Source organism: Myotis daubentonii, chromosome 3, assembly GCF_963259705.1.
Source record: "Myotis daubentonii chromosome 3, mMyoDau2.1, whole genome shotgun sequence".
In the NCBI taxonomy this organism is placed as follows: Eukaryota; Metazoa; Chordata; class Mammalia; order Chiroptera; family Vespertilionidae; genus Myotis; species Myotis daubentonii.
Genome location: NC_081842.1, coordinates 154,385,681 through 154,402,693, shown reverse-complemented (window position 1 = coordinate 154,402,693; position 17,013 = coordinate 154,385,681). Strand labels below are relative to the sequence as shown.

The 17,013-nt window shown below is 46.9% G+C and overlaps 1 protein-coding gene across 6 annotated transcripts in view; it reads left to right on the top strand.

Moving 5' to 3' along the window:
- Positions 1-9,042: 9,042 nt before the first annotated feature.
- Positions 9,043-17,013, top strand: part of LMO4 (LIM domain only 4) — a 40,058-nt gene continuing 32,087 nt past the window's right edge. Inside the window, exons 1-2 of one of the 6 annotated variants that reach the window (XM_059688958.1) lie at positions 9,043-9,437; positions 12,224-12,462. In XM_059688958.1, coding sequence (XP_059544941.1) covers positions 12,227-12,462 — 236 coding nt within the window. In that variant the 5' untranslated portion in view covers positions 9,043-9,437; positions 12,224-12,226. Of the gene's footprint in view, positions 9,438-11,876; positions 12,028-12,223; positions 12,463-17,013 lie in introns of those variants that run through there. The other 5 variants (XM_059688961.1, XM_059688962.1, XM_059688964.1 and 2 more) reach the window with 5 other exon arrangements.

Sequence of the window (17,013 nt, the reverse complement as noted above, 5' to 3'; positions counted from 1 at the left end):
GGATCGGCCCCTTGCCCAGGCCTGACGCCTCTGGCCTAGGCGTCCGGCCCGGGCAGCGGGGACCCACAGCTGCAGCGGCCCCATGATGGTGGGCTTCGCTTTAGGCCCAGGCAAGGGACCCCTAGCTCCTGGGACTGCCAGCTTCGACCGTGCCCAGCTCCCATTGCTGGCTCCACCCCTACTTCCTGCTATCACTGGCCAGGGCAGAAAAGGCACCTGATTCTCCGATCATGGCTGGGGGGCAGGGCAAAGGCGGCCCCAGGGCTGCCTTTGCCCTGCCCCCCGGCTCTTAGCTCCCCCCTGGGTTTCCGATCACTGTCAGTGGCAGGGGGCTTCTTCCTGCTTTCCCTTTCGCCTCCCTGCATTGTGCCTACATATGCAAATTAACCGCCATCTTGTTGGCAGTTAACTGCCAATCTTAGTTGGCAGTTAATTTGCATATAGCCCTGATTAGCCAATGAAAAGGGTAGCTCGTACGCCAATTACCATTTTTCTCTTTTATTAGTGTTGATATATATATATATATATATATATATATATATATATATATATACACACATATACATATATATATACATATACATACCTAATATGCAAATTGTCCTCACAGGAGTTCGACCGGGAGACTGATCACTCACTATGACATGCGCTGATCACCAGGGGCTGGCATGGAACAAAGGAAGGCCCCTGCCAGTAGCCAGAAGGCCCAGATTGGCCCTGATCACGGGCCAGGCCTAGGGACCCTACCCATGCATGAATTTTGTGCACCGGGCCTTTAGTATTTAAATAATTATTAGAATAGTGATACTATGCATTCAGTAATCTAGGTCTATGATTCCTCACTCCCATGGGTAAACCACGCAGAAGAAAATTAATAGAAACTGAGTTATTGTTTTAATAGAAATTGTACTGGAAAAAAAATGCTTAAGTTGTGAATTCCCATATTGTTAATGTAGTCAAAGTAGGCCATCAATATGTGTCCTATTTACTGATAGGTGCAAAATAGGTGGTGGGAGATCAATCAAAACCCCTTTCCATAAATTACCATGACTTCTAGAAATTATCACAACTTCACTGGCGTGCCATATGTAGTCTTCCCAGCAATGAGTTATAGTCAATAATTCATTCCCTGGCTGAGCTGATAACAGGGCAGATATTCTAATAATGTGCCAGGATTTACTACTGGACACAGCAGTAAGTAGGAATTCCAATGCAGTGTTAAATGTTATCTCAGTGGAGAAAAGCAATAAAAACAGAGCAAAGAGAGGCATCTGGGTACAATGCTTGGATGTTTTAACCCTTTAATTAGAACAAACATGTATGAAGGTAGTGTTGTTTAAGTTTTCATTCTTTCTTTGAAGTGAATTGTTTCCAGAGTATTGTTCTGTAATGACTTCTCCTGGCCTTATTTATTGTCAGACAGCACAACAGATGGCTCTGAAAAAATCGCTGAAAAGAAACTCTACTTCATTCTTGAGTTGTCTTCCCAAAATTCTAAATGGCTTCACTTGAATACTTTAAAGGAAATCCTCCCCTCTCCCCAATTATCATCTTAGACTAAAAGTCTTAAATATATTTTCAGTGATTTCTTATCATATAGAGAAATCGACAAATTTGCTTTCTCTGTCAGAATGTTTGGAAGCTGGAAAAGAAGTGGTGATTCATCAAAAACAATTTTATTATGAAATTTGATTTATGTTGAGAAATATAAATGATGACGTTATAATGTGTACCTCTGCATGGAGGGAACACATTTTAGTCAATTGAGTTATCCAATTTTATTATTTAAAAAAAATCCATATCTGGTTGTTCTTTTTATTCTAAAAAATTTATGGCACTGTATAGAGTAGAAATGTGTGTTTTTCATGTCTATGGACAGCTATGGATTGAACTCCCCTAATTCCACCAGGGTCATTCATTATAATTAGATGAATAAATATTATCATATTTTCATCAACTTTTTTTTGTTAGCAAATAGAAACCAGTATTATACTTTAAAATGTTACATTTTATTACAAATCTACATAGAGAAAGTGCTTAATTATATCAATACTATAATTAAAAGTGACACTAACGAAAAAAAACACACGTGGTTTTGGTAACTTAAAATTTTTGAATTATTAGCCTTTCTTTTACCAAGAACAATTAGTGGGAACATAAGGGGGAATGAATTATGTTTTAATGTTTTAGTTTCTCCATCAATAAATGCTCATTTTCATCATCTTGGATAGGAACTGTAATTAATGTTAAATGGAATTGCTATTTTTCTACTGGATTTATAATTTTAATATATATTTTAGTAATAACCACCTCATATATACACAAATGGCCCAGACATCTACATACACTCCTTTGTAACAATTACAAAATTAAATTTATCCATAATAAAATGTAACTCGGCTTTAATAAGCATTGCCTGTCAACCCACTAGATCATTTAGAAGACCCTAATGAACATTTAATATACTCATGTATACAGTCTAATAATTTATTTGCAATAATAGATGTAGAATATCACTTGTGTTTGAATATTGTTGACAGAATTCAGTCCTGGAAGTAGGTAGTATTAATAAGCCAAATATTTTTCCTGTGATATCATCAGTATGAAGCATATTCATATAACAAGATTTACTGATAGCTCTGAGGCAGATCTGGGGGATTTTAAAAGTCCTGTTCCTACCCTAATTAATATATGTGAAGAAAGTGAGTAATTTCTTGCCAATGTAATATGTGGCCTTGCTATGTCAGGCAAAATAGTTGTCAGAGATGTACTTCCTTCTTTGCCATCATCTTTTTCAACTTTCCCATCATGTCTAGGAGTTTCAAATGTCCTAATCCAATAGAATAATTAAAAGAAAAATCTACATGTTAAATTATATTTCTTATCACAATATCAATGATGTTTTGTGTTCCTCAGTGATCTCCTAATTATTTTATTATAACAAATCTACTTCACTATGCTTTTCAGCCTATAAAAGAGAGGTTAGGATAGAACAGGGGTGGGCAAACTTTTTGACTCGAGGGCCACAATGGGTTCTTAAACTGGACTGGAGGGCCGGAACAAAAGCATGGATGGAGTGTTGGTGTGAACTAATATAAATTCAAAGTAAACATCATTACATAAAAGGGTACGGTCTTTTTTTTTTTTAGTTTTATTCATTTCAAACGGGCTGGATCCAGCCCGCGGGCCGTAGTTTGCCCACGCCTGGGATAGAACTTTTTAAATACTGATTAATATAATTTGATGAGACATTTACCAAATGTAGATATTTGGATTGCTTAAAAAACAAACAAACGCCCTGACTGGTGTGACTCAGTTAGCTGGAGTGTAGTTCCGAAGGGCCATGGGTTGGATTCTAAGTCATGTTGCAGGTTCGGTCCCCCATCATGGCATGTGAAGGAGGCAACCCATCAATGTTTCTCTCTCCCATTAATGTTTTTGTTTGTCTATCTCTCTTCCTTCCTCTCTAAAATCAGTAGAAACGTATCTTGGGTGAGGATTAAAAAATAAATAAATCCTATATTATAAAAGCATAGTATGCAAATTGTCCCCTCGACCAGGAGTTCATCTGGAAGTTTGACCAGGGGGTGGGGCTGGCAGGGGGAAGGAAGGGAGTACCCAGCTTGCAGCTGGCAGCCACCAGGAACCCTACCAGTGCACAAATTTCGTGCACTGGGCCTCTAGTAAGTAAGTAAGTACGTAAATCTACACTAATAAAAGAGAAACATGGTAATTGGCATACGACTGCTACCCTTTTCATTGGCTAATCAGCGAGATATGCAAATTAACTGTCAGCCAAGATGGCGGCCAGCAGCCAGGCAGCTTTGAAACTAACATGAGGCTTGCTTGCTTCAGTGACGGAGGACTCCAACGTTCCCGCCTGTGGCTGCAGGCCTCTGAGCCTGCAGTTTAAAAACTATGTAACAAATACCACCGGACTTCAGCCAGCAGATTCACAACATTGTAAGCAAAGGCCAGAAACTTACTTTCAGCCACGGAGGCCTAAGAGCTGGAGCCAAGCCTCAAAGCTAAAGCTGGCCCAGAATAAAAAAGAAAAAAAGGAGCAGTTGGGAGCTTCAGTCACCCCCAGCCTGAAAACAGCCCTCAGCCCCTCACCCAGACTGGCCAGGCACCCCAGTGGGGACCCCTACACTGAATGGTGTGTGACCAGCTGCAAACAGCCATCATCCCCTCACCCAGGCTGGCCAGGCACCCCAGTAGGGACCCCCACCCTGATCCAGGACACCCTTCAGGGCAAACCAGCCAGCCCCACCCGTGCACCAGGCCTCTACCCTATATAGTAAAAGGGTAATATGCCTCCCAGCACCAGGATCAGCGGAGCCATGAGGCCTCCTGGCACCGGAATCAGCGTGACAGGGGGCAGCGCCCAAACCCCCTGATCACCCTGCAGCTCTGTGTGTGACAGTGGGCGGGGCCACAACCTCCCTATCCACCCTGCTCTGTGACAGGGGAAGGTGTCCCAACCCCCTGATCAGCCCTGCTCTGTGCCTGATATGGGGGAGCTCTCAGACTGCCCCCCCCACGGGCCCTGCTCTATGTGTGACGGGGTAGAGCCATAACCTCCCCATTGGCCCTGCCCTGAGTGTGAGAGTGGTGGCGCCCCAACCCCCTGATGGGCCCTGCTCTGTGAGTGACAGGGGGCAATGCCCCAACCCCCTGATTGGCCCTGCTCTGTGCATGACAGGGGGTGGCGCCGCAACCTCCCCATCGACCCTGCCTTGAGTGTGACAGGGGACGGTGCCCCAACCCCCCAATTGGCCCTACCCTCAGCGTGACTGAGGGTGGCATCACAACCTCCCAATCTCCCTGCTCTGTGCATGACAGGGGGCGGCGCCCCATCTCCCCAATCGGCCCTGCTCTGAGCCCGACCAGGGGCTGCACCTAGGGATTGGGCCTGCCCTCTGCCACCCGGGAGCAGGCCTAAGCCAGCAGATTGTTATCTCCCGAGGGGTCCCAGACTGGGAGAGGGCACAGGCCGGGCTGAGGGACCCCCCCCCCCCCCCGAGTGCACAAATTTTTGTGCACCGGGCCTCTAATAAATAAATAAAACACAAGGATGTTCTAATACAGTAACTACCTAACTCTTTTATCACATAAAACATGTAGTGAGATATTGGTTAGGGATTTTAAAAAACTTAAACGAATATTATCAATATTTAAAACCAGGGTATAGTTCTTTGAAATGCAGTTTCTTGATATGCTGAGTTTGCTATAAACCCCTATCTTTTTAAAAAGAATGCTTTTATTGATGAGAGAGAGAGAGAAAACATTGACAGGGGATTGAACCCAAATCCTTTTGGTGTATGGGACAATGCTCCAACCAACCAAGCCACCAGGCCAGGGCTAAACCCCTTTCCTTAAATGCTGCTGCAGTCTACCTGACTGATTATTGTGCCATACTACCCCCCCCCCCCCCCCCCGCCCCACCACCACCACCAACATCATACAAAACTGGCAGGGACCTAACTGCCATTCTTCCTCCTTGGGTTTTCTCTTTAGATCTTTTGATGAGGTATCTACCTTTCCCGGTTCTTGTCTCCACTCTTTAACATTTTGGAATTGTTGTCCTAGACTCAATCTTGCTGCATTCACCTTGGTTGAACCTTTAGATTTCAAAGATCTCTGTGATGGCAGCAATAAAGGTAGGCAGGTTATATTTTTTAAATTTCCTCCCTAAAAAAGACTGCCTTCACAACCAGTTCTGCACATACTTTAAAAAGATAAAATATTTTTTCTTGAGAAAGAACTGGGGGACTTTGTCTTGGAGGTTGCCATTTCCGTATCACATAGTCTGGCTGTACTCAAGGCATGTAAGGCAACTGGGGTCTGTGTGGAACCTCTGACTGCCCATGGGAGAGTCTTAGGGAACTGTCACTTGGAGAATGGAAACACGGTTATGATTGAAGGACTTAAATAAGAAGAAGGGAAGGCACGGACATATAATTTGGGGGCAAGTAGGGGAAATGACAGCTGGATCTAGTATCAACACAGTTTCTACCTTTAAGACTCAAGAAAGAAACAATTTGAGTTTCTCTTTCTTTTCCAAAGCAATGTACTCGTATTTCTCATTGTAGGCTGAATGATGAATGTACGATGCCAGGGTTTTCTTAAACTTCTAGGCACAATATAATGGTATTATTTTGAATTCAGGTGATTTTACTATATACCAGGATTATTCCTTTGAACACTGTTTTATATTTGTTTGAAGAATACCTGAATAGAGAAATCACCTACCCATAATGAAGTTGTGTGTGTTTAGCACCAGTGGAAATAAAAGATTGACACTGGTTTTCATGCAAGCATTTCATACCACAAATTTTGCTATTCAGAAGAGGATGGACTGCAAAATGCAAAGGATGCAAAAATAAAAACCACCCAGTGGTGGCGCTGTGGTTAAAGTACACCTGAATTTTGATTACAGTGAATGCATTTACTCCCTGCCTCTCAGAAGAGACTGTTAGCCATTATCGCTTTTGTATTTCTATAACCACAACATCAGCAAATAAAGCTCTCTGGTAATATACTCCACCCACGCTAATCTATCAGGACATATGTAAAGACCTCACTACACATAGAATAGTACTAACACCAAAACCACCTGCTAGGCCCTTTCTAGACTAGAGTTCTATATTCAAAGTTTTATCCATCATTCTCTTGTTCTCTCCTTTCCTTCCATAGAAACTACGTGGATCCTTCTGGAGAATCACTTGGTGATATCTGAACATGTGCCTGGTTAAATTTCCAACATGTCCTTTCAAAGATTTTATTTTAGCATTAATACTTCAGGAAATACTTAAAGTACCACACCATCACAGAACAATGTACTATGTGTTCTACTTAAGAAAATAATTTTTTAAAAAGGAGAAAGTAAGACCATTTTGCTTAATTCCCTAACTTGTAGATGACAAAATTAAGGCCTGGAGGAGGAAATGTACTTGTACATGACAAATCATAAGTTAAGATCTTGTGTCATCTCTTTTTGACTATTATAAATTATTAATGAATTAACACTGAGCCACGGAATTAAAATGTGTGCATTATTTGTTTATGGGGTTGCTTTCCTCATTTGGTTTAACTTAGTTTTCCTTACTAACATTCAAGGAATATTACATCTTTTAAGTTGGCCTTCTTTAATCACACCCATCTGCAGCTGCTTGCTGTACAGGACATTTCAATTACTACTGTAGTTTTAATGATTTAAAAAACTGTTTTTTGTACGAGCACTTGATCATAAAAATGCAAGTTTAAATACCAATCAATAAAATTAATTTAATTTTGGTGCTAGAAGTATAAAGGAATGAGTATTCAAGTAGGTATTTAAAATGTCCTCTGCTCGATGTTTTAGGCAATGATTACTGTTTCTTTTGCAGCTTGGTTTTGATGGTTTGAAAGACAGAAATCTCCACTCAGACACAAAAACCATAGATGCTTAACGTCTGCATTGTCTAGCCAGATTCTCCTGCAGGTTCCTTTTCTCAACCTAGCGGTACTGAGTGTTAATACAATATGAAAACTTGTCCCACAAGGCTGGTTTTACTTAATGACACTTTGCAGAAGGGCTTTGCACTTTCATGATAATTTCCACCAGAAAAATCTCCCTGGAACTTAATAATAATAATCAGACCTAATATTAGCCCCAGATCAGAGATTTATTGAACCTATTTGGCACAGAAGATAAAGTTGAATGACTAGGTATTCAAGCATCTAGGCTGCGCTTGGGCCCTGGAAGGAGACTTCCAGGCTAGTACCCTAAAAGCATTCCTCAAAACTTGATTTATACTGGAAGTGACCTTTCTTACTCTCCAGCGGCTGTGAGACTGTGAATTTTGCAATTACTTCCATTGCTTTTGAGGGCCCTAAGGAATTCGGCCTCTCATCCTCCACAACGGGGTGGATAGACCAGCAAGGCTCCCCACCTCCGTCCGCCCCTCCCCCCCCCCTCCCCCGTTTTCCTTAACTTCAAAAATAAGGATTGTGATCTATTTATTACCAACAATTGACGAATATCTATGAAGTGCCTACTAGGCATTTGGTTTATACTCGGGTTCATGAGAAGGGGGGTTAAGCAAGCAGTATTTAGGATCTGCTGGTCCCTTACTGGGTTTCCCTCGTTAACTAAACTTCCACTAGGTTCATAAATTTCCAACACCGTGAATTATTTTGTAAACCACCTCTTCTGCGTGTGTGTGTGAAGCCCACCGCCCTTAGATTTGGGGAAGACTTTTCTTCCCAAACAGGAAAAGACCCATTTCTGAGAAAGAGGTGCAATAAGTTTCCTCTGGGTCTCGCCCGCGCTTGAGGGGAGGTCAATCCCCAAGGGGCGCACGGGAACGGGTCCCGGGAGTCTCCCGCGCGCTCAGAAGGCAGGTGCGGCTCCCCGCGCCTCCGCCGGCGATCCCGGGCCGCGCAGGGCAGCTCCGGCGGGTCCCCGGCGTCCCGGTCCCTGGAATCGGGCCCTTCCCTTCTCCTCCCTCGGCCGCTCCGCCGCCAGGCTCGCTCCCCCCGCCCCCAGAGTCTCGTTTCAGGCATCCCTTTGTCCTGCCCCGGATTGGCAGGTTTTATTATTCCGCCTGAACAATCCGGCCGCCCAGTGGCTGAGGGTCGCTGACGTCGGCGGCGGAGCCGGGGAGTAGTTGGGATTTTGCTCTGTCAGTAACACATGTGTAAGGACCGCGGAGGGAGCGAGTGAGCCCGCGAGAGGCCAGCGCCGCCGCCGCCTCCGAGCAGGGCAGCGGCGACCCGGGCAGCAGCCCCGGCAGCGGCGCAGGCTCCCGCGCGCGCCGGGCCTCGGCCGGCCGCAGCTCCCCGCCTCCCCGGCGGCCCGCCTCCCGGTCTCCGCACCCGCCGCCGCCGCTCCCGGAGCTGTTGTTTCTGCGGCTGCTCCCCGGCCGAAGGTGCAGGAGGCTCGGCCGTACGGCCGCCGCCGCCGCCAGCCCGGAGCAAGCGAGCGAGCGGGCGCGCGGGAGGGAGGAAGGCGGTGGAGGAGGAGGAGCGGGAGGCGCGCGGGCGGGGGCGGGGGCCGCCGGGCGGGGAATCTACAAAGTGAAGCCACATTGCCAAACTTGCAGCAGCGATTGCAGCAGTTGCTGCCGCTGCGCCGCGCCTGAACCGCGCCGCGCGGGCCGAGGGCGCCTCCGCTGCTCGCGCGGAGCCAGAGGTGGAGGACGAGGACTGAGACTGACACTTCTGTGCCCGGCCGCCTGCCACTTACGCGGCGCCCCCCAACCCAGCTTCAGGGCGACGCGTTTCAAAAAGAAAGAAAAAAAAAAAGCCCGTAGCCCCATCCTCCCCTTTCCTGGTTCTGCAAGTGCTCCCCCTCCCTCCAGCCAAGGCGCCCCTTCCTGGGAAGCCGAGCGGCTCCGCTCGCCTTTCGCCGCCGCCGCCTCTCGCAGTATTGCAATATAGGGGAACAGCAGGTAAGGGGACCGGCGGGGAGCCCGGGCTGGGGGTGGGAGGAGGGCACCGCTGGGGGCCGGCGCTGTTTCCTGGGGCTGCCTTCCCTTGACCGTCCCGAATGGCAAGTAAACAATACGTTGGCTTGGATAATGCGCGAGTCTGAAACTACCGAGGCCGGCCTGCGAGCTAGCACGGAGGGCAGCCCCGGCCGCCAGCTTTGTAGCGGTTCCTGCTTACAAAAGGGTTCTCGGAGACCGGGCCGGTGAGGACCTTGGAGGGGGTGGGGAGGTTTTCAGTTCCGAAGGGAAAGGCAGCGGGCGCTGCATGGAGGGTTTAAGTGTGAGAAGTAGTGTGGGGGGAATAGGCACGACCCCCCCCCTCCCCCCCAGTAAACACTATTTTTGAAACAGTGGCAGAAAGGATCTAAGTGAGCAGGATTCGGTATTGCTGGGTCTTTTAAAACATTCCTCCTGGTTTGCAAGTCTTTTGTTCCAATCCAGGAGAAATCCGGTGAATCACCTAATTAAAGTCAAGACATGAATTAAGCATCCATTTTTGTACTACAAATTGCCAGCGCTCCGTTTGTCCCTCCCTTGGTCTCCATTAAAAAACACCAGAGACGTTGTTAAAGGGGGGCAGATTTTGCCTCTAGCTGCCAGTTCTGCTTTCTATTTCACTGACTATCCCAGGACCTAAATTGCTTGGCTATGTAATTACTAGAGTATAAGCCTATTTAACTTAAAAGCTTTCTTTCTTTTTTTTTTTTTTCCAACTCTAAATGAAACTTGATGAGGGCCCGTCCTTAGTTATCAGGGGAGTCAGTTTCTGGTCAGTCCTCTTGATTCATCTCTTTTAGATTTAATCAGCATTAAGGTATTGCTTGTCCTTAAGAGCTTTAGCTAATGGGGTTACTGGATGCTTTTCTCAGTGTAATGTTTCCTTTTCAAAAAAAATATACATATATATTTACCTCTCACCAAAGAGGGGGGCGGGGAAGAGCTTGCAATCTCCTCCCTCCCTCTCCCCTTTTAAAAAGGAATTCGGAGCGATTAAAACGTTGGGGGAAACAGTTTAAAGACCTAGGGCAGGAAATGCAGATTCATTTGGGTTAGGGCTGAAATTGTAACAAAAAGCAATTCCTCGAGTAAATGCATCAGATAAATCAATTTACATAAAGGTATGATGCATTCGGATAAATGCAATGCTAATGGGTTTTAGAGTGGTCTTGTTTCCAAAGTCTCAGGGTTTTGTTACAGCTTAATTGGTGCAGTTCTTATTCTGGTTTATTGTGCGGTCTCTGGACACACGTTCCGGGACTCTTTCGGAGGAAATGTGTTTAAAATCGGCCTATTTAAGGAACCCGAGTTCTTGTTTCGTTCCCTTCCCTTCGTGTTGTTTTTTTTTTCAGCAGCCAAGTTGGGCCGGGGACAGGCAAAGTTCGCCCTCTCCCTTCTGAGGTATCAGCTGAATGTCTTGAGCAGATAGCTGGGAGCCTGGGGGGAGCCCACACTCTCGGCTTACAGAGGACAAAGACAAAACAGGCTGCTTAATTGGCAGTAAATAACTTGATCTTTTTATAGAATAAGTGACTGGAGGAACACTAGGACTTTATTGGACTCCGGGTTGGAGGCAACAAATTAATCGGTTTAGGCTAAGCTTTATAAATTGATTCCCATATTATAGCCCAGTTGCTTCTCTCATGACATTCATTAGGAAGAGTGGGGAATTTTTAAAAGCAGTTTTGGTGACAGCAGGACTGGCTCGAGTGTAACTTGTGCATCCTTTAATAGTGCCTTCTCCCATATTATCTGTACCCCTCCCCGTACCCACCCCCCACCCCCTCGGAGGAACAAAGCTTTAGCATTTAAATTGCTGATCAAGGGCAGATTAGTGAGACCAAAGTGGAGAGTGTTTGTATAGGAAGTTAACAGGCATCCTAAAGTTCAATGATCTATTATTCTTGCCTGTGTCCTGAAAACCCAGAGAAAACACTCATTGATCTTCAAAATGAAATGAGATTTGGAACAATAATGGGAGATGGCGGTCACCACAATGGCATGTGAAAGGTGCTGTTTAAAATACGAAAAACCAGTTTCGCAACTTTACACACCGCCCCCGCCCCTCGCCCCCCCCCCCCCCCCTTCTCGGGTCCCCGAGCCTCCCCTCCCACCACCACGCTCTCCATCTCCCCTCTGCCTGTTCCTCCCTCCCTTCTCAGAAAACCGAACTATTTCCAACTTGTGAACTGCAGCTGCACTTCCCAGGGCAGAGCTCGGGAGGGAACGTGGCTCCGGCAGAGGCCGCCTCCCCACTCTCCTCGGCTCGCACTCGGGGCTCGGCCGGGGCTGGGGAGGGGCCGGGCGCGGCGGTGGGTGGGTTTGACCCTCATTTGCTGGAGGCGGGCGGCTCGGGGAGGGGAGGGGAGGGGAGGGGAGGGGAGGGGAGGGCGGGGGGCGGAGGCGGGGGCTGGGAGGAGGCGCCGCGAGGGGTGGAGCGCGCGGCCGAGCCTCGCTCTCGGAGTTTTGACAGCACCCAAGCTGGAATTGTCAGCAGTGGGGAGCGCTGGAAAGTTGAGAGGAGCTCGTGGCCTCAGAACAAAGCTTGAGAAAAGTAAACAGGCGGCTGCTGCCGGCGAGCCTCCCTCCTTCCCTCTCCCCTCACCCTCCTTCCCGCCCTTGCCCTGCTGCTTCCTTCCAGCAGGTCTGGGGGGGAACTGTTCGCTAGCTCACGCGGCACTTACTAACTTTTGCATCGCCCGTGTTTTTTTTTTGTATTTCTCTCCCTTTCCCCTTCCCGCCTTCTGCAGACCATGGTGAATCCGGGCAGCAGCTCACAGCCGCCCCCGGTGACGGCCGGCTCCCTCTCCTGGAAGCGGTGCGCAGGCTGCGGGGGCAAGATTGCGGACCGCTTTCTGCTCTATGCCATGGACAGCTACTGGCACAGCCGGTGCCTCAAGTGCTCCTGCTGCCAGGCGCAGCTGGGTGACATCGGCACGTCCTGTTACACCAAGAGCGGCATGATCCTTTGCAGAAATGACTACATTAGGTAAGACTTGGCTGCCCTTCCCAAGATGGGAAAGTAGAGCAATGGCAAGGCCAAAGGTTACCAAGGGTTTTAAGGAAAGGAGCAGAGCTCCTAGGAGAATACCTTGCAGTCTGCACCTCAAGAATCTCCTGGTTGGCTGAATTTAAGGGGTTCAAGAAGCATGTGTTAATCTTCGAATTTTTAATGGCAGGTTAATGGTGAAGGCTATACTAAATAAAAACTGCCCGTCGGGTGCCGCGAGGTGTGCAAAAGTTGGGCACTCTGGGGACCAAAATTTTGAGTGGTCAGCCCCAACCAGGACCCTCTGCTAAAAATAAAACATTTCCAGTGAGAGTTAAGCTGCTTTCTTAAAGCAAGGTAGGGATCTACATAGAATGGAGACAAAAGATTGATTTAAAAGTGAAATTAGTGAGAAATGATTTGCTTGTTGTGGCTAATTATGATATTGACATAAGCAACTTTAAACTTTTTTGCCTGTAAAACTGATTCATTCTTTGTGTTGTGTCTCCTTGTGAAAAATGCTTATTACCCATCAGTTTAAAGACTTGTAGTTCTTACAGGAAAAAACAACCCCAAAACTTAATGGTAACGTTTCTCTTTATATACTGTTACTTGGAGGCTTGTGCTGCTCAGTGTTAGTGTGTGGTTTGCGATGTAGAATCTGTAGCTTTTAACTATTGAGGAATAGTCAGATTTGGGGCTTATTGTTGTCATTTGTGTCATTACACTTAGTTCCCAAAAGAGAGTCAGGAAGAGACTATAGAATATACTAATCTTGCATTTTAAAGCAATGTATAGGAACATTCATATGGCAGTGTAAGCAGTCTTTTCCAACAAGTTTCGGTGCAATTAATGGAAAGAATTCAGGAGGTCAGGTGCCTATAGGATCTTTTCAGGTGAACTCAAGCTACTTAAACTCATTAATTTGAAAGGAGGCATTTGAAGGATTACACATTTAATTTGAGTAAATGGTTTGATAGACTGATGCACATGAATGCTTCTAGGAGGTGTTTTGTTTCAACATCCAGTAATTAAAAAAAAAAAAAAAAGCCATGCGCACCGTTGATACTAGAGAAGTGCTCAAGAACCGCTCACTTTGAAAAAGAATTGCATTCTATTTAAATTTCTGCTCTAAACCGTTTTCTTTATAGTGATTAGTAGAAAATTTTGTTCTTTTTTTTTTTCAATGGCAGCAAATCAGTGGATGAGATATTTTGTTCAAAGTTTAGCTCCATTGTGATTCCCTCACTCTGCAGTTAAAACTGAAAAGGATCCCTATGTGGCTCAGAGCTGAGTGTGTGTATAGTTAGCCCAGTGATATCCTTAGTGTAAAATGATGGAGTAAAATGACATTTGATTATTCCAGTGAAGCAACCTATGTCTACTCCGCTGGCATCCTCAATCAGCCAAGTAAAAGAAATACATGATGGGAGAGGGCTCTTACTTAGAAATTAAGATGGCAGCATTAATTTCACTAAGTGTTCTTTTAGAGGTAAATGTTGGAAAACCAGCAGGAGCATGAGTGCAATGGTTTCTGGACCTCCTTCCAAGCAGTGCCTTGAGCTTTGACAGTATTGTAATTAAATAGAGAGCAAAACTGTGGTAAGAGAGGACGGTGGTTTGAAGTGGAAAAATTGACAGTGCTGTTCAGACACGGTGAATGGTACAGATTCATCTCTTCTCCAAGTGCCTTCAAAAAACCTTTGCTTCTGATTACCACTAATTAAAAGGAAGATGGGTCCACTTGCATTCCCTCAGGACAAGTTTAGGCAAGTGGGTTCCTGGGACTCTCCATTCCTTTCCCTATACTTGAGGCCAAATATAAATGCCCATTTGTTGCTTTCGGTGGCTTAACGGAGCAGTGGAGGGGGTATGTGCCGGTGGAGCCGTATTAATCGGGTCCTTATTCTCATTCCTTTCTTTTTTCCTCTGAATTTGAAAACTGGAGCCAGGCCTTTTCTTGAACTGGATGCTATCTTGAAAGCCTTTTAGATCCGTCTCGGAGGGATGAGTTCTAGCTCAGCACCAAATTGATGGCCTCAAACTCTGCTCAGGGCTCATCAGCAGCTGGCACTCTTCGCCTCCCCCCCCCCCACCCCCCCTTCCTAATTTAAGGAATCTCTGAAGTCTTTCTTCAGTGTTTCCTCCCTCTGCCCATCAAGATGCCAAAAGGTGGAAAGGTGGGAGGCCTGCACTATCCTTTTCCTCGCAGGTACCCCTCCTCCGGAATCTCGCTGCAGGACACTTGTTGGAGGAGCTTTCTAGTCTCCATGGGCCACTGAAGGGCGGAGTAATCCGCTCTCTGGCTACCAGGTGAAGGGGACCGACCCTGCGGCCCCATGGCCTGGCTGGGACCACAGAGCGACTTATTAAGGGCTTTTAAACTGTCTGACTTTGAGGTTGTGAGCTTTGTGAAACAACCGAGATCTGGCTAAAACGCTGCGGGAGAGCCGGGAGGTGTGTGTGTGTGTGTGTGTGAGTGTGTGTGTGTGTGGCAGGGGGAGGAGGGGCGGGCGTTGGTAGTATGGGCACTGCTTTTCCCAGTCCCCTCTCCCCTGGGCGACCAAGTGTGGATTGGGCAGAGCTGAGCTTCTGCCTCCTCTCCCTCCAAGATTTCAGATAAAGCGGCCGCCTTGCTGCAGCGAATCCGCACAATTAAAAGCTTTAATTAGTGGCTCCTCCATTTTCTTAGTTCTGATGGGCTTTATCTAATGAGATCTGGTCTCTGGCTTAGATCTGGTCCGAATGACGTGTCCGCAATGAATGAGAGCTGCGTTGCAAACAAAACATTTAATTAACAAAATTGGCCTCTAAGAGAGGGAGGGAAAGGCAGGGGTGGAGGTGGAGAGGAGGGGAGAGTGAACCTTAAAGGGGCCAACCCCTGTCTCCCCCCCACCCCCCATTTTACAAAAGTTGGCCAACCTTGCAACTGTCCCCTTCCTCCCCAGCCCCCGACCCCCCAGCTCAATGCAAGCGCCACCAAGTAGCTTCGAAACTCCGTTTCTCTTTTCTCCAAACCCTTCTTCCTCCGCCCCCACCTCGGGCTCGGAAAGTGCGGCAGGAGGAGGAAGTTCAGTGATGACGGGTTGGGCTCCAGGTCCTGGGAGGGCGAGGAAATGCGCCAGGAGCGCCGGTGGTGGTCCCGGTGAGCCTTTTCTTGCAGGGCCGGGGCCGGGACTGGGACTGAGGCCGGCTCTGCGCGAGGCCTCGGTCGAGGCGCCCCGCCGGCCCGCGCCCTCGGCCCGCGAGGGGGCGAGCGCAGGGCGGGAGCCGGGCGAGCGAGCGGAGCTTTCCCCGCTTTTTCTCGGGCGGTTCACGTGGCGCCCGCAGCCGCAGTGAGCGCGGCCCCCACCTCCCGGCGGGAGGGGGCTCGGTGGTGGTTGGCGGTGGAGGGTGTGTTTCGGGAGGGGGTAGCGTGAGGCACGGAGGCGCCGCCAGACAGCGAGTTCATTTCCCTGGTAATCAACAGCAAGCTGCTATATTCAGAGAATGCTGTCCCTTTAATTGAACAGGCTAGGTAATTAAATGGCACTTTTCCAATAGGACGTGCTAGGTAAATCTAATAGTTGGTTATTTAATATCACTTTGAAGTCTGCCCACTCAAGCACAATGACAGCACAGGAGCATGTGAACTATTAGCTAGGAGGGAGAAAAAAAAAACCCAGGATCTCAAAAATTAATTAAATCGCATGCAATTTAGGGGGAACGTTTATCTTGATTTGTCATAACAGAATTAATTCAAGGCCTCCAATTCACTTGGGGGCAGATCTGTTACTCTGAATTAACCAAGCGTAATTTGGCTGATTTTTTTTTTTCCTCTCCCTCCCCTCTCTAATGCAGCGGTTGCGATTATTCACAGCCCCCCTCTTAAGTATCAATAGCTTCTGGTGCTTTTAAGGTGCTTGGTCTCTAGTTATTCCAAAGTACCTTTAATGGACTTGGCTCCAGGCATAATTTCTGGGTTGCATTTCTTTGTTACATTTAATATAGCTGGTGCAGAATGTAGATTAAATATAGGAACCTGCTGGAAAACCAATTGCTTCTGGATCAGCAGCTGTGGATGTGCATTTTTCTCCTCAGATAGGTTGCTGATATTTACTTGGAGGTACAAATGTATACCTTTCAGCTACACTCTTAGAAACACACCTCTCCTTGCCTGAAGCTGTTTGAAAAACACAGCCAGTACTGCTCCATATTGCCAGTATTTTGCTTGAAGTAATAACGCGGTAGAAAATAAGCCCACCTATTGGTCATTGAAGTTACAGAAAGATGCTAAGCATTATTACTAAACTAAAAATACGACTTGCTCTCCTCTTAAGTCAGCAAAGGAGAGTTGAAGCTGAGCCGGCAAGCAGTACTCACACTACACTGTGCTCTTCGTAGAGGAGCAAAGCACCTTGAAAGTGCAGAGGTTTGGTGGGATTTCTTCCCTTCTTTTCCCTTTTTCCCATATAAGGAACCTCTTGATGTTTGTGATTGATTGCATTGCCCAAATGCTGAAATATTAACGACCTTCTCGGACTGAGGACCCAAAGAAAGGAAACTGAAACC